General features: G+C 34.0%; 1 protein-coding gene across 1 annotated transcript in view; it reads right to left on the bottom strand.

The window, feature by feature from the left end:
- The window catches only part of side-IV (sidestep IV), a 231,202-nt gene extending 207,500 nt beyond the window's left edge, over positions 1-23,702 (bottom strand). The window contains exon 1 of the mRNA XM_069037956.1: positions 23,227-23,702. Within this exon, the coding sequence (XP_068894057.1) occupies positions 23,227-23,350 (124 nt within the window). The 5' untranslated portion in view covers positions 23,351-23,702. The remainder of the gene's footprint in view (positions 1-23,226) is intronic.
- Positions 23,703-24,186: the final 484 nt, after the last annotated feature.

Below are 24,186 nucleotides of genomic sequence, written 5' to 3'. Positions count from 1 at the left end.
TTGTCGTCTTGTTTTAATTAAAACCTCCTAACAGGGTTATCACAGAATCCTAAAAAAAACGTGCATACAATGAGAGGACCCACATTAAATTTAGCACAAAAATTTTTCAAATTATGTATTCTTTAGTTTCTGTTTTATACGACTGACCTGTTTTAACTGACTCATGCTGTATTATTTTTTGTGAAAATTTAAATCAAAATCTCAGTTCAAAGGTCATATACGGTAGAAGGACGTGGAGACGGAACGGTGCAGAAAAATGAAATTATCGAAAAATGTTTCATTTAAAAAAATAAAAGTGGCACGGCCACGTTCATTTCGAAAAGCTCAGCGGGAAAGAAAATACATACTTCCATGTGACTCCAGTTAACTGTATTAGTATTGATCAAAATGCAAAAAAGTTTTAAAATTATTTGCCACATTGAAATGTCAATAAATATTAGCTGATGCACTAAAAGTTCTAATAGGACATTAACCTATCAATAAAATTTAACATTTAAATCGTATTTTCGTACCGACCGTGGATTTTGGATATAATAAAACTGACTTGCAATAATACACTTAATTAAATCAATAAAAACCGTCGAAACAGATAGTTAATTAATACTTTTGGTTGAAAAATATTTACTGTTGTTTAATCATCTATAGTTAGTTTCAACAAATTCAACAACATTTTATATCTTAATGAGATAACGAAATGTCTTTGTTTCCTGTAGATCCTACGGAGCATCTTCTGTTAAGAATCCGACGATCTGACTTTCCCTTTTGATTAAACGTGTTAAATTGTAAAAGCCGACTGCGGCGGATGCGGTCGGATATTTATTATATCAATTAAACGAAGACGTACTGTGGAATTTTATTAATGGATTAATGGATTAGGTTTACGTGAAGAAATTCTGTCGGATTGGCCGATTAACATAAATATTGATAAAAACAGTCGATAATGCAACTCTATCCAACCGCAATCCGGTATTAATAAAGGACGTCTGCGTTCCTTTTTATTCTTTTTGGATGTCACAATTACGCCAATTGCGAAGCGCCTTCGGATCAATATTGACTTACCATTTATTGTTCCAATGCGGAATTGCAGGGTGGCTATTTATAATCAATTTGATATTCAAATGGAAACACATTTTTGTAAGTCTCTGCGCAGACGCTTTTTTGTCGTGCCGTTGAAAGGGAACGTTTTGTTAGTTTAACCCCTTATAAAAACACTAATAGCACCATCTGAAACTTTTTATGGCTTCGGAGGCTTGATGTATGGACGGAGGAGTAAAACGAAATGTTCAATTCTGTTAGCCTCATGTATTGTGCAAATTGTGTTGTAATTTCCAATAGCAGTAGAAGATTGTTTTAAATTTCGCATATTTAAAATAGAAGTTCATGAAATGGAAATTCCAGTATAATTCTTGTCGATGTCGAACAACATTCGTTCCATTTCACTACAAATGTTCATTATGCAAAATATTACATTTATAGAAATTTAGACAAATTTAGGGTAATATAAATTGAATCGATTAAGTTTAACTCTAAATTTTTTATTGTACATTTGAATTATTCTTAATTATTATTAATTTTGTCCTAAATTAGGGCAATACAAAATTTATCTGAGCTAAATTTTTGTGGCTTTAATTGCTTCATTATTCCAAATAAAATATACACCTTAAGTAGATTTTTTTTTCTTTAAAAACACTTTCAAAGGATTTGCATTACAAGCTATTATTATTGCAGGTAAAACTAATCTTTTTTTTACAGACCTGCTAGTTATCTGCTAAGACTGCTTGTTTTCTTCATTAGTCAATTTAGTCTTTTTTAAGTAAAAAAGAGAAATCTAATCAAAATGTTAAAATAATATATCTAGGTACATTATAATACGTAACTTTTTGATAAAGTGCAAATTTTTCCAGAAAACTACAAAACCATAAGGCAATTGTAGTCAAAAAATAATGAGTTACTATAGACGTCTGGGTTTGTGGAGTGGAATCTGCAAAATATGTAAATGCCAATTGGAAAATCATTAATTTCTTTTAAATTTTGGGTAGCTTAAACAAAAAATTAGGACAACTTTTAAATTTGTAAAGCTTTCGAAATTGTGCTGTGAAATGATCACGTTTAAATTTATTGGAAAATTTTTAAATTATCAAACAATTAGGTACGTAAATTAAAATTGGATTAATGTAAAATTCAAAATTTCAATTTTGATGAGAAAGCATTAAGGAAATAATTAGCAAATAAAAGTTGAAGATGACAAAGTGGGGTCCTCGGTCTCAGTCTGGCTTAGTGCACATCCTTTGTTAGTCGAAGCTCGGCGCAGAGCACATAGCAGCCACCTTACAAATTATAAAGAAATGAGAAAAAAAATTATACTTCGAGAATTTAAACGGAATGAATGTTTTCCGCAAAATTTTCGCGTAAATACGATGTAAACACCATTACAGAGTGATAATTATAGCTAGTGCTCCAAACAAACAAAATTACATTGTATTTTTTTACTGGCTCTTGTTTGTTAATTTTTTATGATCGGGAAAAATTCCAATTTATTTTGTTTAGGTGGATGTTTAAATTTAAATCCATCAGAAACTTATTTTTCTTTCATTTGTTCTGTTTTCATTGCTTGAAGGGTAATAGACTCACAAATAATATTCATCAAATTAAATTGATGTGAATTTAACAGTTCTTGCAAAGACACAAAAACAGTTAGAAACAACATAGGATTCTGAACATTTTCATGTCTTATGAAAACATTAAGTAAAATAACCAGTCGCTCGGGGTTTTATTCCTCTTGTTTTAGAAATTTGAAAATTTTCAATTTTAGACTCAACCCATCGGAGAACGTGATTGCATGCAGCTGTTATGTGGTTTCCCTCTCCAACAGCTCCCAGCCAAGCCCATTTAAACATTTTAAATCACATCCCAAATTTCAATGACGGACTGTGAAAGACGACATCTAGTACGAATCAAAAGAAGCAATAGGTTACAAAGGAAAGGTATTGAGATATTTTCCCCGAAGTTTTGGGCAATGAAAACAGATCAATAAAGCAAAAGATGTCCCAAAAATGTTTAATTACATCTTTTATTTTTTTACTTGTAACAGAAAAAAGAAGAACTTTATGCAAATCCTTTGTCTGTTATTACATAGTACACTTTGTTTCGACACCTTTGGTCGTTGCTTTGCTGTAATTGATTTTGTTTTCTCTTCAATTTTCATAGGAGAAAAAAGTCAAGGCCATCACGTCACTGGCAATATTACTTCTATTTATTGCTTCGGAAAATCCTCACGAATACTTCGCAAACATTCATATTGTGGCTTGCAAAAGTAATCAAGAATTTCACAATCCGACGTGGTCGTTGAAATATCAATGTCATTTTTTAGTGCAATAAGTATTGCGCAGAAAGTAAAATTTCCAATAAAATTTGGTAAAATTTCTAACATTGAAAAAATTGTCTGTTTTATTATGCAAATTGCAAACGTACGTTCGTGTTCACATTGAGAGTGGCACCAGTGGATTGTAAAGCGTGGGCAACTCCCCAAGTCGAGGCACTTTAACTGTAACTAACCTACAAGTTTTGTCTGTCAATATGACACCAGTGCAACGGTCCGGAAACCGGAGAAAATAAAACTTCGCTCTTTCTTTCACTGCCACAAAGTTGTTTCAAAAACAATCTTTTCCTTTTTTGCCAATCGCCCTTCCCGAACCACTCCGGCGGTCCTAGTTGGGGTGGTTAGTGTATTTTTATAACTCCGGCTGAAGCTCCCTTACAAATTCATAACTTGGCTCACGCGCATTTAACATAAACATAACGCAACCCATAAAGACTAATTTATGCGTTGACCCACACGCCCCACTCCAAAGATACAAACATTCCAAATAAAATCTTGTTTTTTTGCGCTTAATTAAATTTAATTAATAACCCCCGGAAGAGCCAATAATCGAGCTCGTAATTGAGTTCTGTACCGCGCTCGTTTCTCAATAATCGAAGCGATTTTTATGAGCGCGGGTAAATATTTATTTTTCTTTGCGTACAATTAATTACAAGTCTCGTTTGTTTGAAGACCAGAATAAACATTTTAATTAAATTCCAATCAGTTTCATTAATTAGGTGCCATACTGTGATGATTACCGTGGATGAATTCAGTTCTTCAGATTTATATTCCCGGCGCACCTCGATGCGGTCGCCCAATATTGACATAGTTTTGATACACCCCTGAAACTATTCGCCAATCTCAACAATTTTGCAGACGTTAGACCGACGAATTCCAGATAAATTCAGACTTATTAAAAACCGGTCCAGCTCCGGACAAACATCCTGTCGAACATTAAAATTTAATAACGCAAAGAGGACCTTTCATTTCGTGGATTAAGAAGGCTGCGGCGCCACATGGTCCTCCGGAAAGTCCCATCACAAGACAAATTTATAGTGGAGAATAACCTGACAGTTTCAATTAGACCCGCTTCTGGCAACTTTAATATTTTAGCACGGTAATATTGTGTACTTTAAACTACGACCCAAGTACTCCAGCCTGACAAGATGTTGGTACATTTTAAGCCAAAGAGATTCGTGTCCAGACAAATCGAAACGGGGGTTGGAGAAGCACCGAAAAATTTCTGCTGTCGGTCCTGTTTCGCTGTTGTTTATTAATTCCGCCTCCCACTTCAAGTTTGCCGAAACCATTTTCATAATCCTCATTATATCCACGCTTTCAGCAGCGCACTATGGAATGCGGTATTGAAATGATTATTTTCATTGTCTTGCGACGAATTTCGGGAGCATACGGCGGAACGGGTGGCTGTGTTGTAATAAAACTCCAAATGTAATGACAGAAATTAGGGTCGATTGAATTTAAAAATTATGGGAGCGCTTTGGCAACGACGAGGGTTGCTTTATTCTCTGACCTTATCGTAAAAATGGAAAATTATATAACCAGAGACGATTTTGGGTAAATTGTTTGTGTTAAAATTCCGCTGTCGAAACGTACGAACCCCTGATTATTTATACTTTTGTATGCGGGGTTAAAAATGTGACAAAAATGCACTGCTTGCCATCCGGAATTGTATTTTTAGTGAATCATTTTGTATGAACGCAAATACAAAACAACGACAGGAGTTATATGTATGAAAAGTCTTTGTTTTTTGTAAACTGATTTAGAACAATGGTGAAAAAATTAAATGGAATATGAATGTTAAAAGGTTGGTGTTATAATGTTTATACAGCGGTCGTAGTTTCTGTGTTGTAAAATTAATTCTAATTTAAATTAAATTAAATTAAACCAATGTGCAAAATTATTAAATTGTTTTCACTATAACAATTTAGAATTTATATATGAAATTGTTATGATTGGGTACAAGTTAAAGTAATAAATAAATTCATAGAGTATAAAGTTCACATGTTATTGCATAATATGCATATTTTGCATATTTTAGTTGTTTATTGCTTAACAGACATTTGTGGTAAATTTTCTGAATTCCACAGTGAATCAAATCGAAGTAATATTTAAATTATTTTATAAAAAAAAGAAACAAAAAGAAATTAAGTAAGACTAAAATAAACCAAACAAAAGACAAGACGTAAAGTGTGAAATTGGTAGAAAATGCAACAAAAACAAGGATTTTGCAATTTTAACTTTTTCAAAAGCTCCAAAATTCTCCATGAAAATTAATACTGATGGAGATTAGGTTAGTAAAAAATTGATTCTGAAACATTATTATTTTTTAAAATATAATCTTTCTATTGACGTACAATTTAATTTTTCTTTATATGTACAAGAAAGTGACCAAAATACAGGGTATTTCACGAGTGACAATGTGCTCAACGGAATTGAAAATGCAACCCACAATACATTTCCAATGACAAGCTGAACATTGAAATTAAAACATCCTGCTGTTCTTTGGAAATGTATTGTGGGTTGCGTTTTCAATTCCGTCGAGCTCATTATCACTCGTGAAATACCCTGTATATACATATTAGCAAATTTTATATTACAAATGTAAAATTTTAGGTGAGTCACTACTTAGGGAGTTAGGGGGTGTAACTTTATACAAGTGTCACGTCACTACTTCATCTCCAGCCGCCGCCAGCCACCCTTATTTCAAAATTTTAAATATCAACACCCTACATTTTCAACAAGGCACATATTTTTAGTATGACTATCTAAACAAAAAGTTTCACAGAAAAAAAGTTTTTGAAAAAACTGACTTTGAAGTTTAAAAATATGTAGTTATTTGTGTATCAAGGCCAAAAAGTGCATCTTTTTGTGTAAGTCTGAGTTTTCTGGCGGAGGCGCAGCCGAGGCTTGAAAACAGGCGATGACAAAAGGCACTTTTTGGCAGAGATGCACATTAAATTTTTTAGTCAACCGCACGAACTATAAAGCAAAAGGCATTATTGGAAAATTACAAATTTATTTTTTTCTCTTTTTCAAAGAGATAAATTTATTACATAACACATATTAACAATTTTTTTACAGTATTTGTTATCAGCGTGACAACAAATCTAGAATTTATTATTTGGAATAAAATTACTTATTTACATAATTTATGGTGACAGGACAATTTTCGGTTTTCTCGATTTCGTTGTTAATTTACTAAACATACCAGCAGATGGCGCCACGATCAGCATCCGAAAAAGAGTTACTTTTCGTACGTAAAATTACGTACTCATTACATTACATTAAGCGTGCCTAAAAAAGAATTTCTATCGCTTAGAAAAATCAACTTGACCCACTTTCAGACCACAAAAATTTTAGAATTTGGCCTCACTTCCCTCTCCATCCGCAATTCATGCTCTACGAATTAATCCAATTTTATATACGTTCATTTTTTACACGAATAAAAATGTGCCAAGCTTTGAAACAAGAGAGCTGCTTTGCAACAAGCACTGAAGTACAATTTACGAATTAATAAAAAAAATTATAACTGTGCATTGTTCAAAGGGGTAAAAACGTGGCAAGCTTTTAACCCGTACAATACAGTAATACGGAAGTACAAATCAGCAAAGCAGACCTTTTCAAAGCTAAGTGTGTTAATTTTCGGAATCTAATTCTTAATTTTAAGAAGAAGTCATGCTTGAACACGCCGAATGTCAGATTTACATTAACAGCGAGAACCGTATAATTAACTCTAAACCTTCAACATTCCGACATCTTTAATATTTTAACGCCACAAACAATTTTGTTTTTTTTTTTTGTACAGACACGACTTAATTATAGACAGTATAGAGTGACCGGAGTTCGATATCTGAGACGTTGGAAATAGCACAGTCAAGCTGCACAGTTCCATTAATTGTTGACGAATGATGAACAAACACATTTTTCCATTTATGAGCCGCTGCCATCACCATCACCAAATATTAGCTCTATCAACAGTGCCCTCACCAGATGCTGTTTAATAATATTTTTTCAGAAACGTCACTGTGCAAGACTACCGGTTTCAATTGGCTATCATGCAGGCATGTTGTGTCCACACTATCAACCCATTGATTTTGTAATTCTGTCTACAAACAAGGTACGAAACGTATTGTTTAACAAAAAGACCATTATGTACAAATACCACTAAACACACATTTTAATAGTCGTGTATGTTGCAAGGAAGAGAATGTGATGGGCGTGTCAGTTCTTTATGAGGTGGCTGAAGACTGCGAGACGGCGGAAATGAAGAAACTTGCCTCGATAAGGGTTGTTTTAAAACTTCAACACTAATTTTTGACAGCCGCATGAACCTGGGTTCGCGTGTGGAAAAATTACGAATCCTGAAACATCAACTTTCGAAGCGTAACCTGTAATCTCGCCCAATAAAATCCAAATAACTTATTTATGCTTCTTGAGAACTTAATAGGAGGTCCGCAAGGGCGGATCGTGGTTCCACCGCTCGGTTAATACACCCCGACCATGCGTTGACCTAAATCACTCCAGATTCCTATCAATTGCGGAGAATATCGCTAATCTATAAAAATTCCATCAATCACGTTTTGTTTTACAACGCCCGGCTTTTAGCGTATTATTCATATTCCGTGTTTTTGCAAAACGCACCCCGGGGGTCGTCGCCATAATTCGCACGTCTCCTTTGATCCCAGATTATTTACAAATTATTAAGTCGGTCCTGTTTGCGCACAATCAACTATTTAGTGTGCCAGATTAAATATGGATGATGTAAATAGCCACTTGGCTGACAAAACGGGGACTCGAATGGGTTCCCAATGAAATTAAAGACGTGCCTTGATACCAGCCATCAATATTTCAAACGACCACTTCGACCATCATCGCACTAAATAACACTGCGACAGGACAAGGAAGAATTTTACGGCGGGTTCACGCAGGGGAATTGTGTTTGTTATTTGCTACGAAAGCTGCGTGCGTTTTGTATGTACAATTTCAATTTTATGAGTTCATAAACCCTTTAATTGTGTGTAATGACTTAAATAATTGTAAACACAAAACGGCGGCTCCTCTACAAATGTTTGCCGGTGCTATAAAGCATCGTGAAAGGGAAGTTTCTGGCGCCCAAATGTGGTACTTTCTTCGTTCATCGAAAATTCTCTCTGCGGATCCAGTTTAGCTGAATTTTGGGAAACGCAGAGTTCGTTGGCAAAATTTAGCAAGAAAATATTTTTTCGTTTTGAATTCTTCTTTAAACTAAGTTTTTCTTGCGGTTTTGCAAGCGTATATTAAGAAATGTGACAACATCAATTTTGAAAGTTTCTCCAAAGCACTCTGCTTGATCTATCAATCACTGAAGCGTTGTCAAATAAATAAGGACCTACACTTTTAAAAAATCACTGTTACAAATTAAGAAATTAGGGAAATGAAGTAGATAATCGTACTCTAACTTCTGACGTTTAGGCTGATGGAGATTAGGTTAGTAAAAAATTGATTCTGAAACATTATTATTTTTTAAAATATAATCTTTCTATTGACGTACGTATTGACCTACACTTTTAAAAAATCACTGTTACAAATTAAGAAATTAGGGAAATGAAGTAGATAATCGTACTCTAACTTCTGACGTTTAGGCTGCAACGAAAAAACTTACGATTTGAGATGACGCGGCTTAGATTAAAATTGACGAAACAGGCGAGGCGAGCTCACTACACCCCCAATATACTCGGTACAGATTTATTCCTCACATTATACTCTGATGCAGAAAGGTGCAAAACACAACTACGAATTCTCTCTTTCTAACAAAATTCAATATTTTTCGAGGAATTAGATAGGCAAAAAATTTGAACTGGATAATTTTTTTTCTGAATCGCGTAGGTAACGCTAAAAGTTTCAAAGTGAGAGACAGACAGATATGTAATGAATGATTTTATCATGATCTTTCAAGTCCGCACTTCTTGTTCTGTTTTAAATTTTAATTTGTTATTGAGTGTAATATTTAGGTTTAAAAAAGCATTGCATCCACTTTCCATTTATACAAGTCGGCAGCTGTCTCACTATTATTAAAGGGTTTTAAAACTTTTAAATTACTTAAAAAATGATCAAAATCTTCCTGACAAAATCTAGTATTACGAGTATACATACTGATTTCTCGTGGGTTATTAAGGAAATTATGAGCAAGGATGAAAATTAAAATTAAACGGGGTGCACTTTGGAGCACGGTAAGCAGTACTAGGGAGGCTACTGGTACGACGTATGTTGCGGAATATGACCTTCTTGTTCAGAATAGTAAAAATAAAGTCGTGAGAGTTCATTGCTTTTCTGTTTTCAAACAACAGTCGTACCTTTATAGGTATTATTTGGCTTAAATAGCAAATGGGGTTTAGCCGAATCAGTGGTACTTCACCGTCCGACACTTCTCTTTTTTTACCCATGTTAGGTGATATTTTGATTGTTACCTACTTTGAATATACCAACGATCTTACAATAATTTTGCAGTAGATTTTGCAAGTTGATTTTTAAAATAATGAATATTTAAAAATAGCAGTGAAAAATAATATTGTGGGTGTAAGAATGCTGGAGAACGCGATTACTGGAGCAGAAATATAATTTCCTTCATAAAATTTCTGTGTTTTAATTACAAGCCATTAGCTCATCAAAGGTTCAAATTTCAACAGCAGTTTCTCTTGAATTCTAATAAAACTACCTAATACTCTCTTTAAAAATATGAGAGTGCAAAAAAGATTTAGACTTTCGTCTAATGTGAAAAGGTGAGATATAATTTGGTGTCGTCTCTTTCACTAAACTGACAACAAACATTTGTCAACTTGATTTATACTTAAAAATGCGTTAAATTTATAAAAACTACAAACCGAAAGAAATAACTGTCTGTTTCTAATTTAATGAGACTGTCATAAAAACAGAAATACGACTTGTTATGGGATAGAACAAGTAAGCTTATTAGGTGGGAAAAAATTGATTTCGCCATAAATAATAAACATGACTGGTAATGACAGGACGTCACTCGTACATGACTCAAACTGGCCACAGATTTATTAATGACTTATAATATGCCGAACATATCTTGTCGTTAACGTCGATGTTGTTTATTAAAATCTATTGCTGTTCGGATTTAGAACGAGAAGAAAATTATGAGCGAGCTTAGCTCTACAAATTATCCCAGTGCAGCAATGTAATAAACTAATGTTCATACGATATCGTGCGGTTGTATAATCGACGTGGCTACATCCCGTTTTGGCGGTACACTCCGGAACACTTGTCATATTACTTACATATTTTACGAGCATTAGTTAAGTCCCGCAACAGAATCGATTTCGTCCAGTCTAAAATCCAAAGCGAAAAAGTATCGGAAACCACTTACGGGCTTGGCAACTCGCCCACACAATATTGTACCAGATCAAAATTCGCTTAATAACCTTAAAGGTAAACTTCCTCGGCCAGCAGCAAGTCCCATAACGAAGGTTTTGCCCATCCGCGCTAGAACTACATTCTGCAGCGCTCATAAAATGGTAAACGCGCCTGTCGCATTAATGCATTAGCGCAATTACTTCGGCGTCTTGACGACAAAAACAACTTTGTCCAAGAATGTGTCAATATTGTTGGGGTGAAAAATTGTCGAGTTTTCCTTCACAACTGTGTCGGAAGGTCACCAAAGGTTCTTGTATTGCAGTGCTCACCGCATAGATTGTCGTGGAGGGTCTAATTTATTGATCAATAGCGAAATCGGTCCAATAAATTATTCTGAGGCTACAAACATCGAATTATAGATTTCTGTAGGTGTAGCATATCAACTAATCCATTGTGTCGGTGTGACGAGCTTAAATGACTCAATTAAACATGAAGGAAAATTTAGTCCAGACACAATTAAACTATCATTGTTTACGCATCGATTAAACTACTACACTGTTTGAATACGAAAATTAAATTAAGCACTAAAAAGATTACTTCAAGCTCTGACACCGACAGAGCTGTGAAGCTAATCGCTGTCACTGTGGTGTAACTAAAGGCAGGCGCTCACTAGTCCGAATCGTACGCATATTATTTGTAATATGGAAATTGAACAGTGACACTTGCAAAATACTATTCTTTTGGTATTCCTTCAATTTATACATAAATGGCAATGTACGAATTATGATAATAATGGTAATAATAATATTATATTATACACCAGAAAGTTGTTTGGAAAATGACAGTTACAAGTTATATTTTGATAGAACAATTTTAACTGACATTCATATTAAGCATAACAGACCAGACATTATAATTTTAAATAAACAACAAAAGCAAGCTTATCTTTTAGATATAGCTGTTCCAAATTCACACAATATAACACAGACATATAACACAAAAATTAATAAATATTTAGAGCTCTCCGTTGCTATGAGAAATCTTTGGTGTTTAGAAAAAATTTCGATTTTACCACTTGTAATTTCAGCAACGGGAATAGTACCGCAATCTCTTTTTAAAAATTTAAAAATTCTGGATTTAGATAACACATTGGTAGTTGAAATTCAAAAAGGTATATTATTATACTCATGTCACATCGTGAGGAAGTTCCTTAACATTGACACAGAACATAATACACAACAAAGTCAAAATGCGGAGGCGAGACGCCGGTAATTATGTTGATAAGCACTGCACTATTACTTGATAGTAATTTCCGTAATAGTGTATGTACTCCGGCAAAATTGCCGTGCCGCCGGGTGGAGGTGGGATAGTTTCATTTATTTTTCAATGCGTCGTATTCAACATCACAAAAATGAAAGATGAAAAAATCCAATTAAGCCTAAAGTCGGGATCTTTATCGACAGATCTAAGCCACTTTTAATTTGATAATTAAAGCCTGATTAGTGATTAATAAATCATTTAAAACGAACGTACTCAAGTGTACAGAAGCTTAAATTCGAAATTTTCTCAAGCATTGAGCTAGCCGGGATGTTAATTAAATGTTGACAGAAATTGATTATTTCCTTCTGAATTTTAAAATTGTGACATCTTTACAAACCTTAGAACAAATGATCTGAACGTGAATGGTGTCATAATGCAATCTTGGTTTATTGCACCGACCGTCGAAAGTATAACAACACTTTCTGCTTGATAGCTATTCTGTCTAGACTCTCTCCATAATGTCGAATTTCTGCAACTACCACATATACAGGTTACAGACAAATATTTGGAAGAAGTCTCTAGCGGGCGACGAAGGAAATAAAAATAAACTTTAATTCTAAATGTTTTAGCAACTCAGATATACATATACCATAGTCGTTGTGAAAGTATCTTCTAGAGAGTATTTAGAAAAGAATACTTTAGAAAACTGGGTGAAGTACCTCGTTGCGCGCGCGGGTGTAAACTTCCCACTTCAAAAAACAATTTTGACGCTTTTGTGTACCGTGGTTTTATTGTAATAATTGGAACAACAACTGTTATTTTATCGCCCACTCTGCTCGCTAGGGGTATTATATTTTAGCGCCAAAGAATTTCATTTGTTAACGCAGTTAGAGGGTACAAAAGTGCACCATAAAAGGACAAACTGATTAACTATTGGATCAATCTGCCATTAATTTCATAAATGTGTGTTTACCTAAAGTGATGTTGGCTTTTGTTTCAACATAAACATCAAACGCATTGCATTTATCAGTGAATCTGTAGGAACGTGAATGTTTAAATAATTTTTATTTTAGTACTACATAATAGAAATCCACACGGAAAACATGAGTTACAAACCACACCGCAACCCAAAAGCAATACGTTGCTGCGGAAAAATGTGAAATGGTTTCCTCATTTGAATTTGTTCCTCGATGTAAATAGATACGTGATGGTCGGGTGCAACGTAAACACTACAATTTTATCTGATTGATGAGTAAGTTTGCGATAAATGAAACTCAACTATTAACTCAAATCAAGATAAATTATCTCGCCGTAGAAGTCAAACGGCGATAACAGTTAATAATGCGCTACAACGACAACCCACTAGTTCCGAGACATCATTTGCATGTGCTGGGAAAAATTACTGTATAAATTGTTTTGAAATAGGTTTCTGAAACTTTACTCTTGAACAATACGATTTTAATTGTGGTGTAATTATATTACCTGCAAGTCATGCAAAATGATTGTCAAAAATCCATTGCCCGATTAATTATTTCATTTGGAATTAAGCAACCTTGATATTCTTGAAATTTACACCATTTGAAAACCAATATCTAGGTAAATACGTAATAAAGTACATTTTCTATTTAACAATATAAAAGGGAGGCACGGCATCGAGGCCGGACTTATTGCTCATTACAGATATTTTTATCTTTGAAAGCACTACACGACATTCACGTTGGAGTTTGTTCATACGAGTACGACATTACGGATTACAAAAGCTAAAAGAGGCACGGCATCGAGGCCAGATTAATTTTTCATTTCTACCAAGTATGTAATGATAATCCATTTGAAAGCATTTTTTTTTTTGTCTTCATGAAGTTACAACGGAACGCAGTTTTACAGGTCACCCATTCAAACACTGACTGCATTCGACGCTGCTTAATTTCAAGCAACAGAACTTAATTTTTTTATATACCTACCTGCAAGGTATTTCACGAGTGATAAAGAACCCGACCAAATTGAAAATGCAACCCACAATACATTTGGAAGGCAAACCTGTTTATAGACGTGGAAAATGTCCAGGTTTGCTTTCCAAATGTATTGTGAGTTGCATTTTCAAATCCGTCGGGCTCATTATCACTCGTGAAATACCCTTTATAAAGGAATAAGATATCTATTGATAAGTTGAGAAATATTTTAATAAATTTAGTGGTACATATTTATTTTCCAGCTTAGGAGCATCTGTTTACACTGGACTGATTCCGTCTTGGGTTAAAATTTTGCATTCCATTTTCAAGTAAGAGCAGCAATTATGAAATTGACACCTGACACACCATTTAGAATTGATGAAAACACCAGTTTTCCTGACGTTGACTAACAAATTTGTTGTTCATTTTTCGACATTTGTTTCCAATTTATTACTTTGAATGTACCTATTTCCTAAATCTCAACTGAAACTGAGAATACTTCTTGTGGAAAAATTCTTCTTTCTCACATTTTTTCAAAACCGATGGAAAATCTCTCTATTTACAGAGAGAACACAAGCTCTTTGTTATGATTTTTTTTTTAACAATTGTTTCAAAAATAATTTCATTTACTTCTCGTTAACATATTTCACGAAGAAACTAAGGTAGTTGCTACTTGATGTAAATTTAATATGTTGGACTAAGTTTTATCTAAGTGCAAGTTCGTTCAATTAAAGTGACACTATGATGAAAGTTAAATCTGGATGTTATTTTTGTGGCGAACTAATGGAGTAGTCACGAGGTGTTCACGTGATAGTTTGTAGCGACGGACGTCACGAAAATCCTGATTTGCACTGCTTTGCCAAATTTGAATTTTGACCGGGAAATTTAAATTTTATTAGTTTAAGAATCAATTTATGCATCAGTCGAGAATGAATTTAAGTAAACAGTGAAAACATAAGAGCACGAGATATACAACGCGCTTTGCAACAAGACTATGGAATCTTGAAAATTTCGGCTGTGTGCATTGAGCTGCACCATTCTTCTTAACTCGTGTCCTTTAACCAATAGGAAACCATCCCCCGAAAATCACGTGAAGATCACGCTAGTTTATTACTTCATTGAGTCTCCGGCCCGACTATAGTATAGATTTGACTATCGAGAATCTTTACCAGATAAAATTAGTCAAACTCATCTCCATGGGACAAAATTAAAACTACAGAACAATTTTTTTTCCAGTAACTGACATTCAGGTGAACTTATTAATATAAAAAATGAACTATGTATAACTAAAGCTGATACTTTTTATACAAAACATTTTGGAAATTTTTCAATGAATAATCCTGAAATTCTATTGTTTATCGCTCACGAAATACTGGTTAGACAGTTTAAATAAAAATGTATTGAATGTTGGGCTGACATTAACAAACTTTTCAATTGCTTCTTATGGTTTTACACCATAGTTAGAGATCATCATTTTCTTTCCATATGCATAAATAAAATATTTTGAATTCAATACGGTTTACATTTAACAAATCAATAAAGTTGTCATATTGAAATAATGTAATGAAAGGGCGTTTATCGAAACGTAAAATCTAATTATTTAAATTAGAACTAGCAATTATCTTATCTTAAGAAGCTCATTATAAAGCGTATAGCATGACTGTATTATAGCAGCAAAAGTAGTTGCTGTTAATAACTCTATTTATTAAATAACAGGATAATATGCATGTATATACCGACCATAATGGTTTCGTTTGCGACAGTTAAACTAGAAATATTAGATATTAATGGAAATATAAATAAATTGAATCGATTCTTGTTTTCAAGCGTACACAGAGAAAATTTAATGAAAACATGTTTAAAAATATGTATAAATAAAAAATCTAAACTATTTCAAGTTCAACAGAATATAAATGACGCAAAAATTTAAATATGTATATGTAAATATTTACAGAGTCGTAAAATGCAGTTAAACAATTATGTTATATTAATTATACAATTATTGTAAAACTTGAAAATATATAATTATGTAAATTTATTTTGCGTCAAATGCCAATCTTTCATTCTTCGAAAACATAAAATAACGCAGAACCGGTTTTGTCGAATCTATTTGGATCCGAAGAAACCAGATACTATAAAACAATATCAGTCTGAGCAGATGTTAATAACCTTCAAAAAAGACAGAAAGTAAATATTTACAAGTACTTCAGACGGTCAACGACGTTGCGCGCTTTTTACGTCAAATACGATTGAGCTTTTCATTTTTGCCCAAGACAGTGTTTCTTCATTAAAGCACATTCGTGCTAAAGCACTTACAATGAGACGTAACGAGTGGCAGAAATCCGCATCAAGTCAGAATCCAGAGGGTGGCTGAAAGGGTCAAGGTCTCTCGGTTTCTGTCAGAATTGGAACGAAAGAATTCCCTTTCAAACTGCGAAAAGTATTGTTAAGTCTGTCAGTGCGTCTGAACCGAGGTCTGAACATTTTTCGTTTATGATTATAATAACAAGACCGTCTGCGCAATTATTTGGGGATTTCGTTTCATCTTTTCCAGAATATAAATTTATCGACGGAAAACATTTACATAGGGAAATAATAACAGCAACGTCTAACAAAGTCAAATTAAAGTCACTGTAAGATCATTAAGTCTTAAATTATCTCCATTGTAAGCTCGGAGATCTTTCCATAAATTACTTACATACTCGTATTAAAATTCATCCTGAAAGAGACGCGCCACTGCGCCTTATTTACATTACGAAAGCTTTATTTACATTTTAGGAAATATGGCCCTTACAATGTGTTCAACACGTGTACAGAACATACCTAAACTTTTATTATCCGGGTTTTAGTATCGCGTAGCGCTACGATATGAAAGGGTGGAAGCGCGATTTTTTCAGCTCGCCAGTTATAAATCAAATTCGAAAATCTGTGGACGGAGCCGAAACAAAGCTAAAATTAAAGGGTCGCCCTCGGAAGTAAATGAATCAACTTGTAACCGGCTGAAAAATTGCTTGATCAAAGAACGAAATTTATTCCCAATCAACAATGTTAAATGGCCTAAAAACATAAATGCCTAGTTTGCCTTAATCCATTATTTACGGGAAAATACAACCGTCCTGCTGAATACAAATATTTGACAAAGGGAACATGTCAAGAGCATGAGCGCTTCCGCGGGAACAATACACATGGTCTCTTCGGCTGAAGAACAATCGTCTCGATTTATTAACCTTTGATTAAAAAGTAAATTTAGTAGTAGTTAAATAGCTCATTACTTTTCTTAATTACCTGTAAATTACGAATTTGCGCTTTTGCCAGTTTTAAACACCAGGTAATTCCCTACCGAACGCGATAAATTAACGTTCGCATTATGCTTTTTTTATGGACTAATTACATTTAATGACTGCACGATTTAGCATTAAGAATCGAGTTTTCACATTTTTCCGCGACGGCTTATTATTACGAATGGTCCAGATAAGAGGCTGATACGAGACTAATTCACTAAACCTGAACCTCACGGAATCGCCCAATAAACGTCCCGCTAATGGGATTTTATCGATGGGTTATTGCACGGATTCACCGATAGGTCATTACCATGACATTAGGATTCGCTCAAAATTGATTGATAAAGTACTGTGACTGTCGACCCACGGATATTTACATGTTTGGTGTTTTTCCCTCCCAGCAATGGACGGTTCTTATGCAAATTACACTGCTTGGCTATTAGTCTTGCATGTTAAGTTTGCCGGACAAAATTTACAGAATCTGTAAAGATTGTTAAACATCGATCATTCAGATAAAACCGCGATTAGTCTCGCTAAACGTCGAATCAGGTGTCGAAGCTCTAAAAATAATACTGAGTAACTAAATAAATGCAACTCACTTAGGCGTATCCATTTCATTTGGTTTTTAGTGAAGGTGAGACATATCCTGATGAGTGAGTAAATGGTGTGCAAAAAAACCACTTTGAGGAAGGTCGTCCCGACAATAATAATAACATTAATAATAATAGCGAATATAAAAAACGACACGATATATTCGCTAAAATTATACACATGAATTTAGCTGTTAAATTCAATTTATTAAAGAATACACAACCACATTATAGTTATACACCAGAAAGTTGTTTGGAAAATGACAGTTACAAGTTATATTTTGATAGAACAATTTTAACTGACATTCATATTAAGCATAACAGACCAGACATTATAATTTTAAATAAACAACAAAAGCAAGCATATCTTTTAAATATAGCTGTTCCAAATTCACATAATATAACACAGACATACTCGTATAACACAAAAATTAATAAATATTTAGAGCTGTCCGTTGCTATGAGAAATCTTTGGTGTTTAGAAAAAATTTCGATTTTACCACTTGTAATTTCAGCAACGGGAATAGTACCGCAATCTCTTTTTAAAAATTTAAAAATTCTGGATTTAGATAACACATTGGCAGTTGAAATTCAAAAAGGTATATTATTATACTCATGTCACATCGTGAGGAAGTTCCTTAACATTGACACAGAACATAATACACAACAAAGTCAAAATGCGGAGGCAAGACGCCGGTAATTATGTTGATAAGCACTGCACTATTACTTGATAGTAATATCCGTAATAGTGTATGTACTCCGGCAAAATTGCCGTGCCGCCGGGTGGAGGTGGGATAGTAAAATAATTATTCAGCTACTTATGGCATCGTTCCGCTATTGATCCATTATCAGATATATTTGATAGTTCTGATTATGGATTTAACATCAAAATTAACAAAAAACTTGAATCCTATTTCTTAACTGGTGTTATACCAAAGAAACTAAAACAACATTTAAAAGTGTTGTCTATAACATGCAAAAGTGTTAATTTAAATTCACAAAGCAGTATTATTATTACATATTATGTTCTTGTCATACCTTTCCAAAACTTTTTAATATGGAAAATATGATATTGCCAGTGCGGTTACATCTTACGTTTAGACTTCATAATAATATTTTCCGGCTTCCCTAACTGGTAAACACACCTTTACCTTTCACTTTAGGTTAAGGTAGCTGCGATTTCCCTAACGATGTTGTACATTTCTGGGGGATATTTACAACATCGATGGCATATACAGTTAATTTTCTCTTTTTACAGTTACTTTAAAATTGAAGTGTTCATACGTTACTTTAATTTAATGTAAAAAAACACATTTTCATGTATTATTTTTCCGATAAATATGTCTTTAATTTTTATTGACTAATAAATATTCATAATTAAATTGGGAATACGAATATCGGGTTGGCAGCTCTGTATGTCAAAAAGTTTGACATTTTTTGTTATTTCATAAAAATCTGCAAAAGTGCAAACGTTTGGTCAGCCGAAAAGTCTAATGCAAATGTACGATAGGTGCTTTCCAGCGGTCAAATTAATCAGGCCCTCGGCTTCGCCTCGAGACTGAAACCGAGTTCTCGCGCTCGAAAATATACCTACCGTACTCTAATGTAAATAACTACATATTTCATTACATCGTACTAATATCTGCAACAAGTAATTAATCCGGCCTGAATGCTGTGGTTGTGCGGTGGATCAGAACGTAATTTATTTGTGTTTTTAACATACTAATGATGCTTTTAAGACACTTCACGAAAATTAAATAAGAGATATTTAATCAAATTCCTCAGCTAGATATTAAATATTCAAATTATACTTGAGGAATTTTTCTAAAGAATAATAACCCTTCGTTATAAGAGAACATTATTTTTAGCTCTATTGGTTATAAAATAAATATGTACCTATTCATAATGTACACAATGCAATAAGTAACCTAAAAAATTCCAACAAAAACATTTTTAATTTTAAAGATTTTTAAATAACAATGTTCTTATGGTTCTATTAAAAATTTTTTAAAAATATTAAAAAATTTAATTATGATCAATTCCATGAATATTCCTGTTTAAGTTTTTTAAACGAAACACTCATGAATTTTATAATTTTTGTATTCTTATTTATGGATATCATTTAAATCAGACTAAGCACACTTGCTTATTACCTAGGCTGAGTTTATTTTGTTCTCGCTAATTGGGTCTAATTCTTATGACTATTTCCTTCGAAAAATTTAAGCCAATCAAAAAGCTCGAATATTTGAATTTTAGCCAATAGCGATCGAATTACAGCGATAATACTGCACTAGTGCAATTATCGATAATTTGCACTAGTGCCAAATTTTCGCGTAGTCCTAATTAAAAAATCATTTGGTATTAATTTTATATTTTAAAAAGAATTACGTTTGTTTGTACTTACTTATCATGTAAATTTTTCTCAGGAAATAGTCTGCCAAAATATCCTCCCGTGCATGTCAAATTAGCGACAATAAATATCCTGTAGAACGACGAAATCCCTACTCCATTGTGTAAATTTTCCAATGGAGTAGGGATTTCGTCGTTCTCCACGATATTGTATTTGGTATGAAAATTTTTTGGGAGAAGTATGAAATGGACTATAATTTATAAAAGAACTTGGTCATGGAAAAAAACGCGAAAATACTACGGAAGATATTATTTTTACATATTTCATACCAAATTCATAAAACAGTATTACATATTACCTTCCTCTTATTGTTAAGAAAATTTTTAACGTGAAAAAGATATTAATGCAAGTGCTGTTACATCGTACGTTGGATTAATCGCAGGGTGGACCAATATTAAGGGGATGAATCTTAAGATGTAATTTTATAATATCTTTTTCTTTACTCCATGCTAATATCTGCAATAAGTAATTAATCCGGCCTGAATGCTGTGTCAGCGATTGTGTGGTATATCAAAACATAATTTTTTCACTACTAGTCTTAGAAGGCGTCATTATTGACTCTCGAACTGAACCCAGAAGTAGAATTTCTTTCCTCCTGGTTAATAAATTTTCATTATTAACCAGTGGCCAATAATGAACAGCCGTCACCTAGTAACGAAAGATTTTCGTTGATTTCATTGGTTAACGTAGACAGACGATTTTCAATTTTCATAGCAACCGTTGAAAAATGAGAACTCGGATCGTCGCATCGGACAAAATAATTTTATTAATAATTATTATTAGAAAGGGTTTTAACGGATCTAGTAGTGAAAAAAATTGTACATGAACCACGGTGGAGAAGTCCCTTATAGCCTTCGCGCCTTACATTCCTCGGCACGCCTCGGGATCTAATCTTGGCGCTTTGGCTATAATCATGAAGTTCTCCACCTTGGTGTTTTTTTTAATTACATACAAGATGCTTAAGAGATGTACCCAAAGGTTAAATATTTGTAAAAGAAAATTAAATAAGAAATATTTAAGGAAATTAATTATGTAGATTTTAAATATTCAAATTATCATTGAAGAATTTTGTCAAAGAATAATAAACTTTCGTGATAAGAAAACATTTTGGCTCTTTTTCTAATTTCATAAAGTCTACTTATTTTTTTATTGTCATCTTATACTTTGCTAAGCAACTCTTCATAGCTAAATATTGCAATTTAGGAGCTGTAATTTAAAAAAAAGAGAGAAATGATTGTTGTGTCTGTCGATGGACGTGTCAGTCTTTTTATTACGATACAAGTCTCATTAACTAACTGTAAAATTGAAATTTAATTCAATTAGTTTGATGTATTTGTCAGCATTAGCTCCTAATTACGATATAAATCAAAATTTGCTATTTCACTTTAAATTATTTATGCGACAAAATTATCATATACTTATTTTTTGCACGCATTCTTTCCAACAGGTTTGATTATTTAAATGGTACTCCTTAACGTTTAACATTTACCAACAAAACTAACGACCACTGATTTATGTAATTTAATTACATATATGTATAATTTTTAGATACAAAAATTACCGAAATTAATGATTTACGAGATAAATAATTGAGAGTTGAATGTTAAATGCAAAGTCGATAACGTTTTGTTACCTCAATTGTCACAAACGATCATTTCATTATCCTAAAAATCCAATCTTTCATTCTGACTGCAAAATGCAAACTAAAATTATTTGGAAGCCTCCCCGATCCGGTTCTGGCATTTTCAAAGGGCCGACGTAACCCGCACTTGATTGCGTATTCTGCCAACAATATCCGTTTAATTTATTTAAAACGTTGTGTTAAAGTTGATTTCCTCAGAGGACTGCATTCTGCAGAGATGCATTTATTTCCGTCTAGTGTGATAGTCACGGTTTCGCGATGCTACTTTTTGCGCTACGTCAAATCGGTCAAATCTGGATCGGCTTAAATTGAAATATTGACAACACGTCAAGTTTTTCAACGGAGCTTTCGTTACCAAAGAACTGACAATTGTTAAGCACTGCATAAAACGAATAAAAATTATTTTAAACAATTACATAACAACCTCACGAAAAGCGAAAGTTATTCGTGAGTTTATCTCCGAATCATCTCGGCCCGCCAAGTAGCTGCAATTTTTTTTCTCTCTACAATGAATGTTTGAATCTTTTACAGGTGGCAATGATTGCTTGGTTTCACGAATCAGATGTGGAGTGGTGCTGATAAAGCCACTGGACAAAGTTTCGTTGTCAATTCACGAAGTTTGGTGTACTTTGACATTTAGTTTTCATTAGCTTTCAGTCCGGATATGAACTGACGGGAGTGATTAGATAAACACAACATTTTCTCGTGGTTCTCTTCTTATTTGAAATTCTTTTGTTAATTAATTATTATTGTCATTGTGTAAATCTATTCCAGTGGCCAACATTTTCCATCCATGATAATATTTAAATCTAAATGACTGGACTATTTTGATTGTATTTTGAAGAAGTTATGTAACAAGGCAATTATATTCGGTTAGGTAAGCACATTATCGTGTGTTAAAAGCTGGGCATTAAATTAATGTCTTTGAGCATTTTAAATATTTGAAAGAACACATTTACGTAACGTCATTCGATGTGCTCTTGGTGGCGAAAAATTATATTTGATCAAACAAATCTGTCAACAGAAATGGAGAATTTAAGATTTTACTGCGTATCAATAAAGTGTTATAGAGGGAGAAATAGATTTCGTTCCGTTACAAGCCCCAAACGTCACCGTAAAGCTTCGAAAGTCACAGTTTCGCATCAAAACTAATAATTATTAAATATGAGAGGTGGATTGATGAAAAATTAATGGAAGCCACGTACTGCTTTCTTTAAATACCAGGAGCAAAATCTTTTAAAAATTAACAAATTTAATTCGTGTTAATAATTAAGAAGAGTGAAAGCCACGTAGTTGAAACGTGTGAGAGTCCGACAGGGTTGGATCGCAGGTTGGCATTAAGGAAGAATCACTTACCAGGCTTATCGAGGTCGTTGGGGGTGGAACTTTCCTCCAGGCCGTTGAAGATGGGGGACACCTGAGGCGCGGTCACCAAATAGATGGCAAGGATTCTCCAAAGCAACCCCATGAACACTAACATCTCATCCTTACATCTCAACACTGAAATATATCACAACACCACACATTAACAGACACAAAAGAATTATAATCCCTCAATAGGTGTTGAACACAGATTTGACAAGTGTGGACATTGCGGTCTGTCAGGTGTCCTAGTCACTCAGTTAAACTAGTTAACACTGACAATAAAATGTTAGGGGGCGAGAGCACCTGGTTCGTCGCACTGGTTAGAAAAATTGTTGGGGTCGTGTTGGCGAATCACGGGGCATTGCATATTATCCTTGCGGCTTGCGGCTTTCCGGTTCCGGGCCTTCGACGCCGTACGAAACGATCTCTTTCGCGGTCATCGCTGTACTGAGCGCGCTATCAGGTTCTGCTCTAACTGCGCTGCTCTTCCTACCTTGCACGACCTAGCAGCAGTCGCGCTCGTGAGCCTGAATCTTTCAGCCCCGAGTCAACCACCCTTCGGTTCTGAGCCGCTGATTTTACTTTGCTTACGTATGTATTATATAAATATATCCCGGAGTATCTTCCTCTTTGTGGTGCCTGGCATTAGCCCGGCCCATACACACTTTTATGGCCGACCGGAGCCCGGACTGATCTCTCACTTTAAATCGCCACTGTTAAAACGTCGATACTTCCACACCGTAAATATTGGACTGCCGGCCAATAAACGTCGGAAAATTATTTGTAACCAATTGCTGCGTGAATAATAGATGCCGACACACCCTGACGATGAAAATTTTAAGATCCACTCTGTTTTTTTTAATCGATTGAACATAAATTACACCCCGAGACCACTACTTCCGCATGTGACAGGGCGGTAGTTACGATTTTTTTAAATTGTAGACTTGCACC

The sequence above is a fragment of the Tenebrio molitor genome, chromosome 2 (assembly GCF_963966145.1).
Source record: "Tenebrio molitor chromosome 2, icTenMoli1.1, whole genome shotgun sequence".
Taxonomy (NCBI): Eukaryota; Metazoa; Arthropoda; class Insecta; order Coleoptera; family Tenebrionidae; genus Tenebrio; species Tenebrio molitor.
This window is presented reverse-complemented; position numbering and strand designations above follow the sequence as displayed.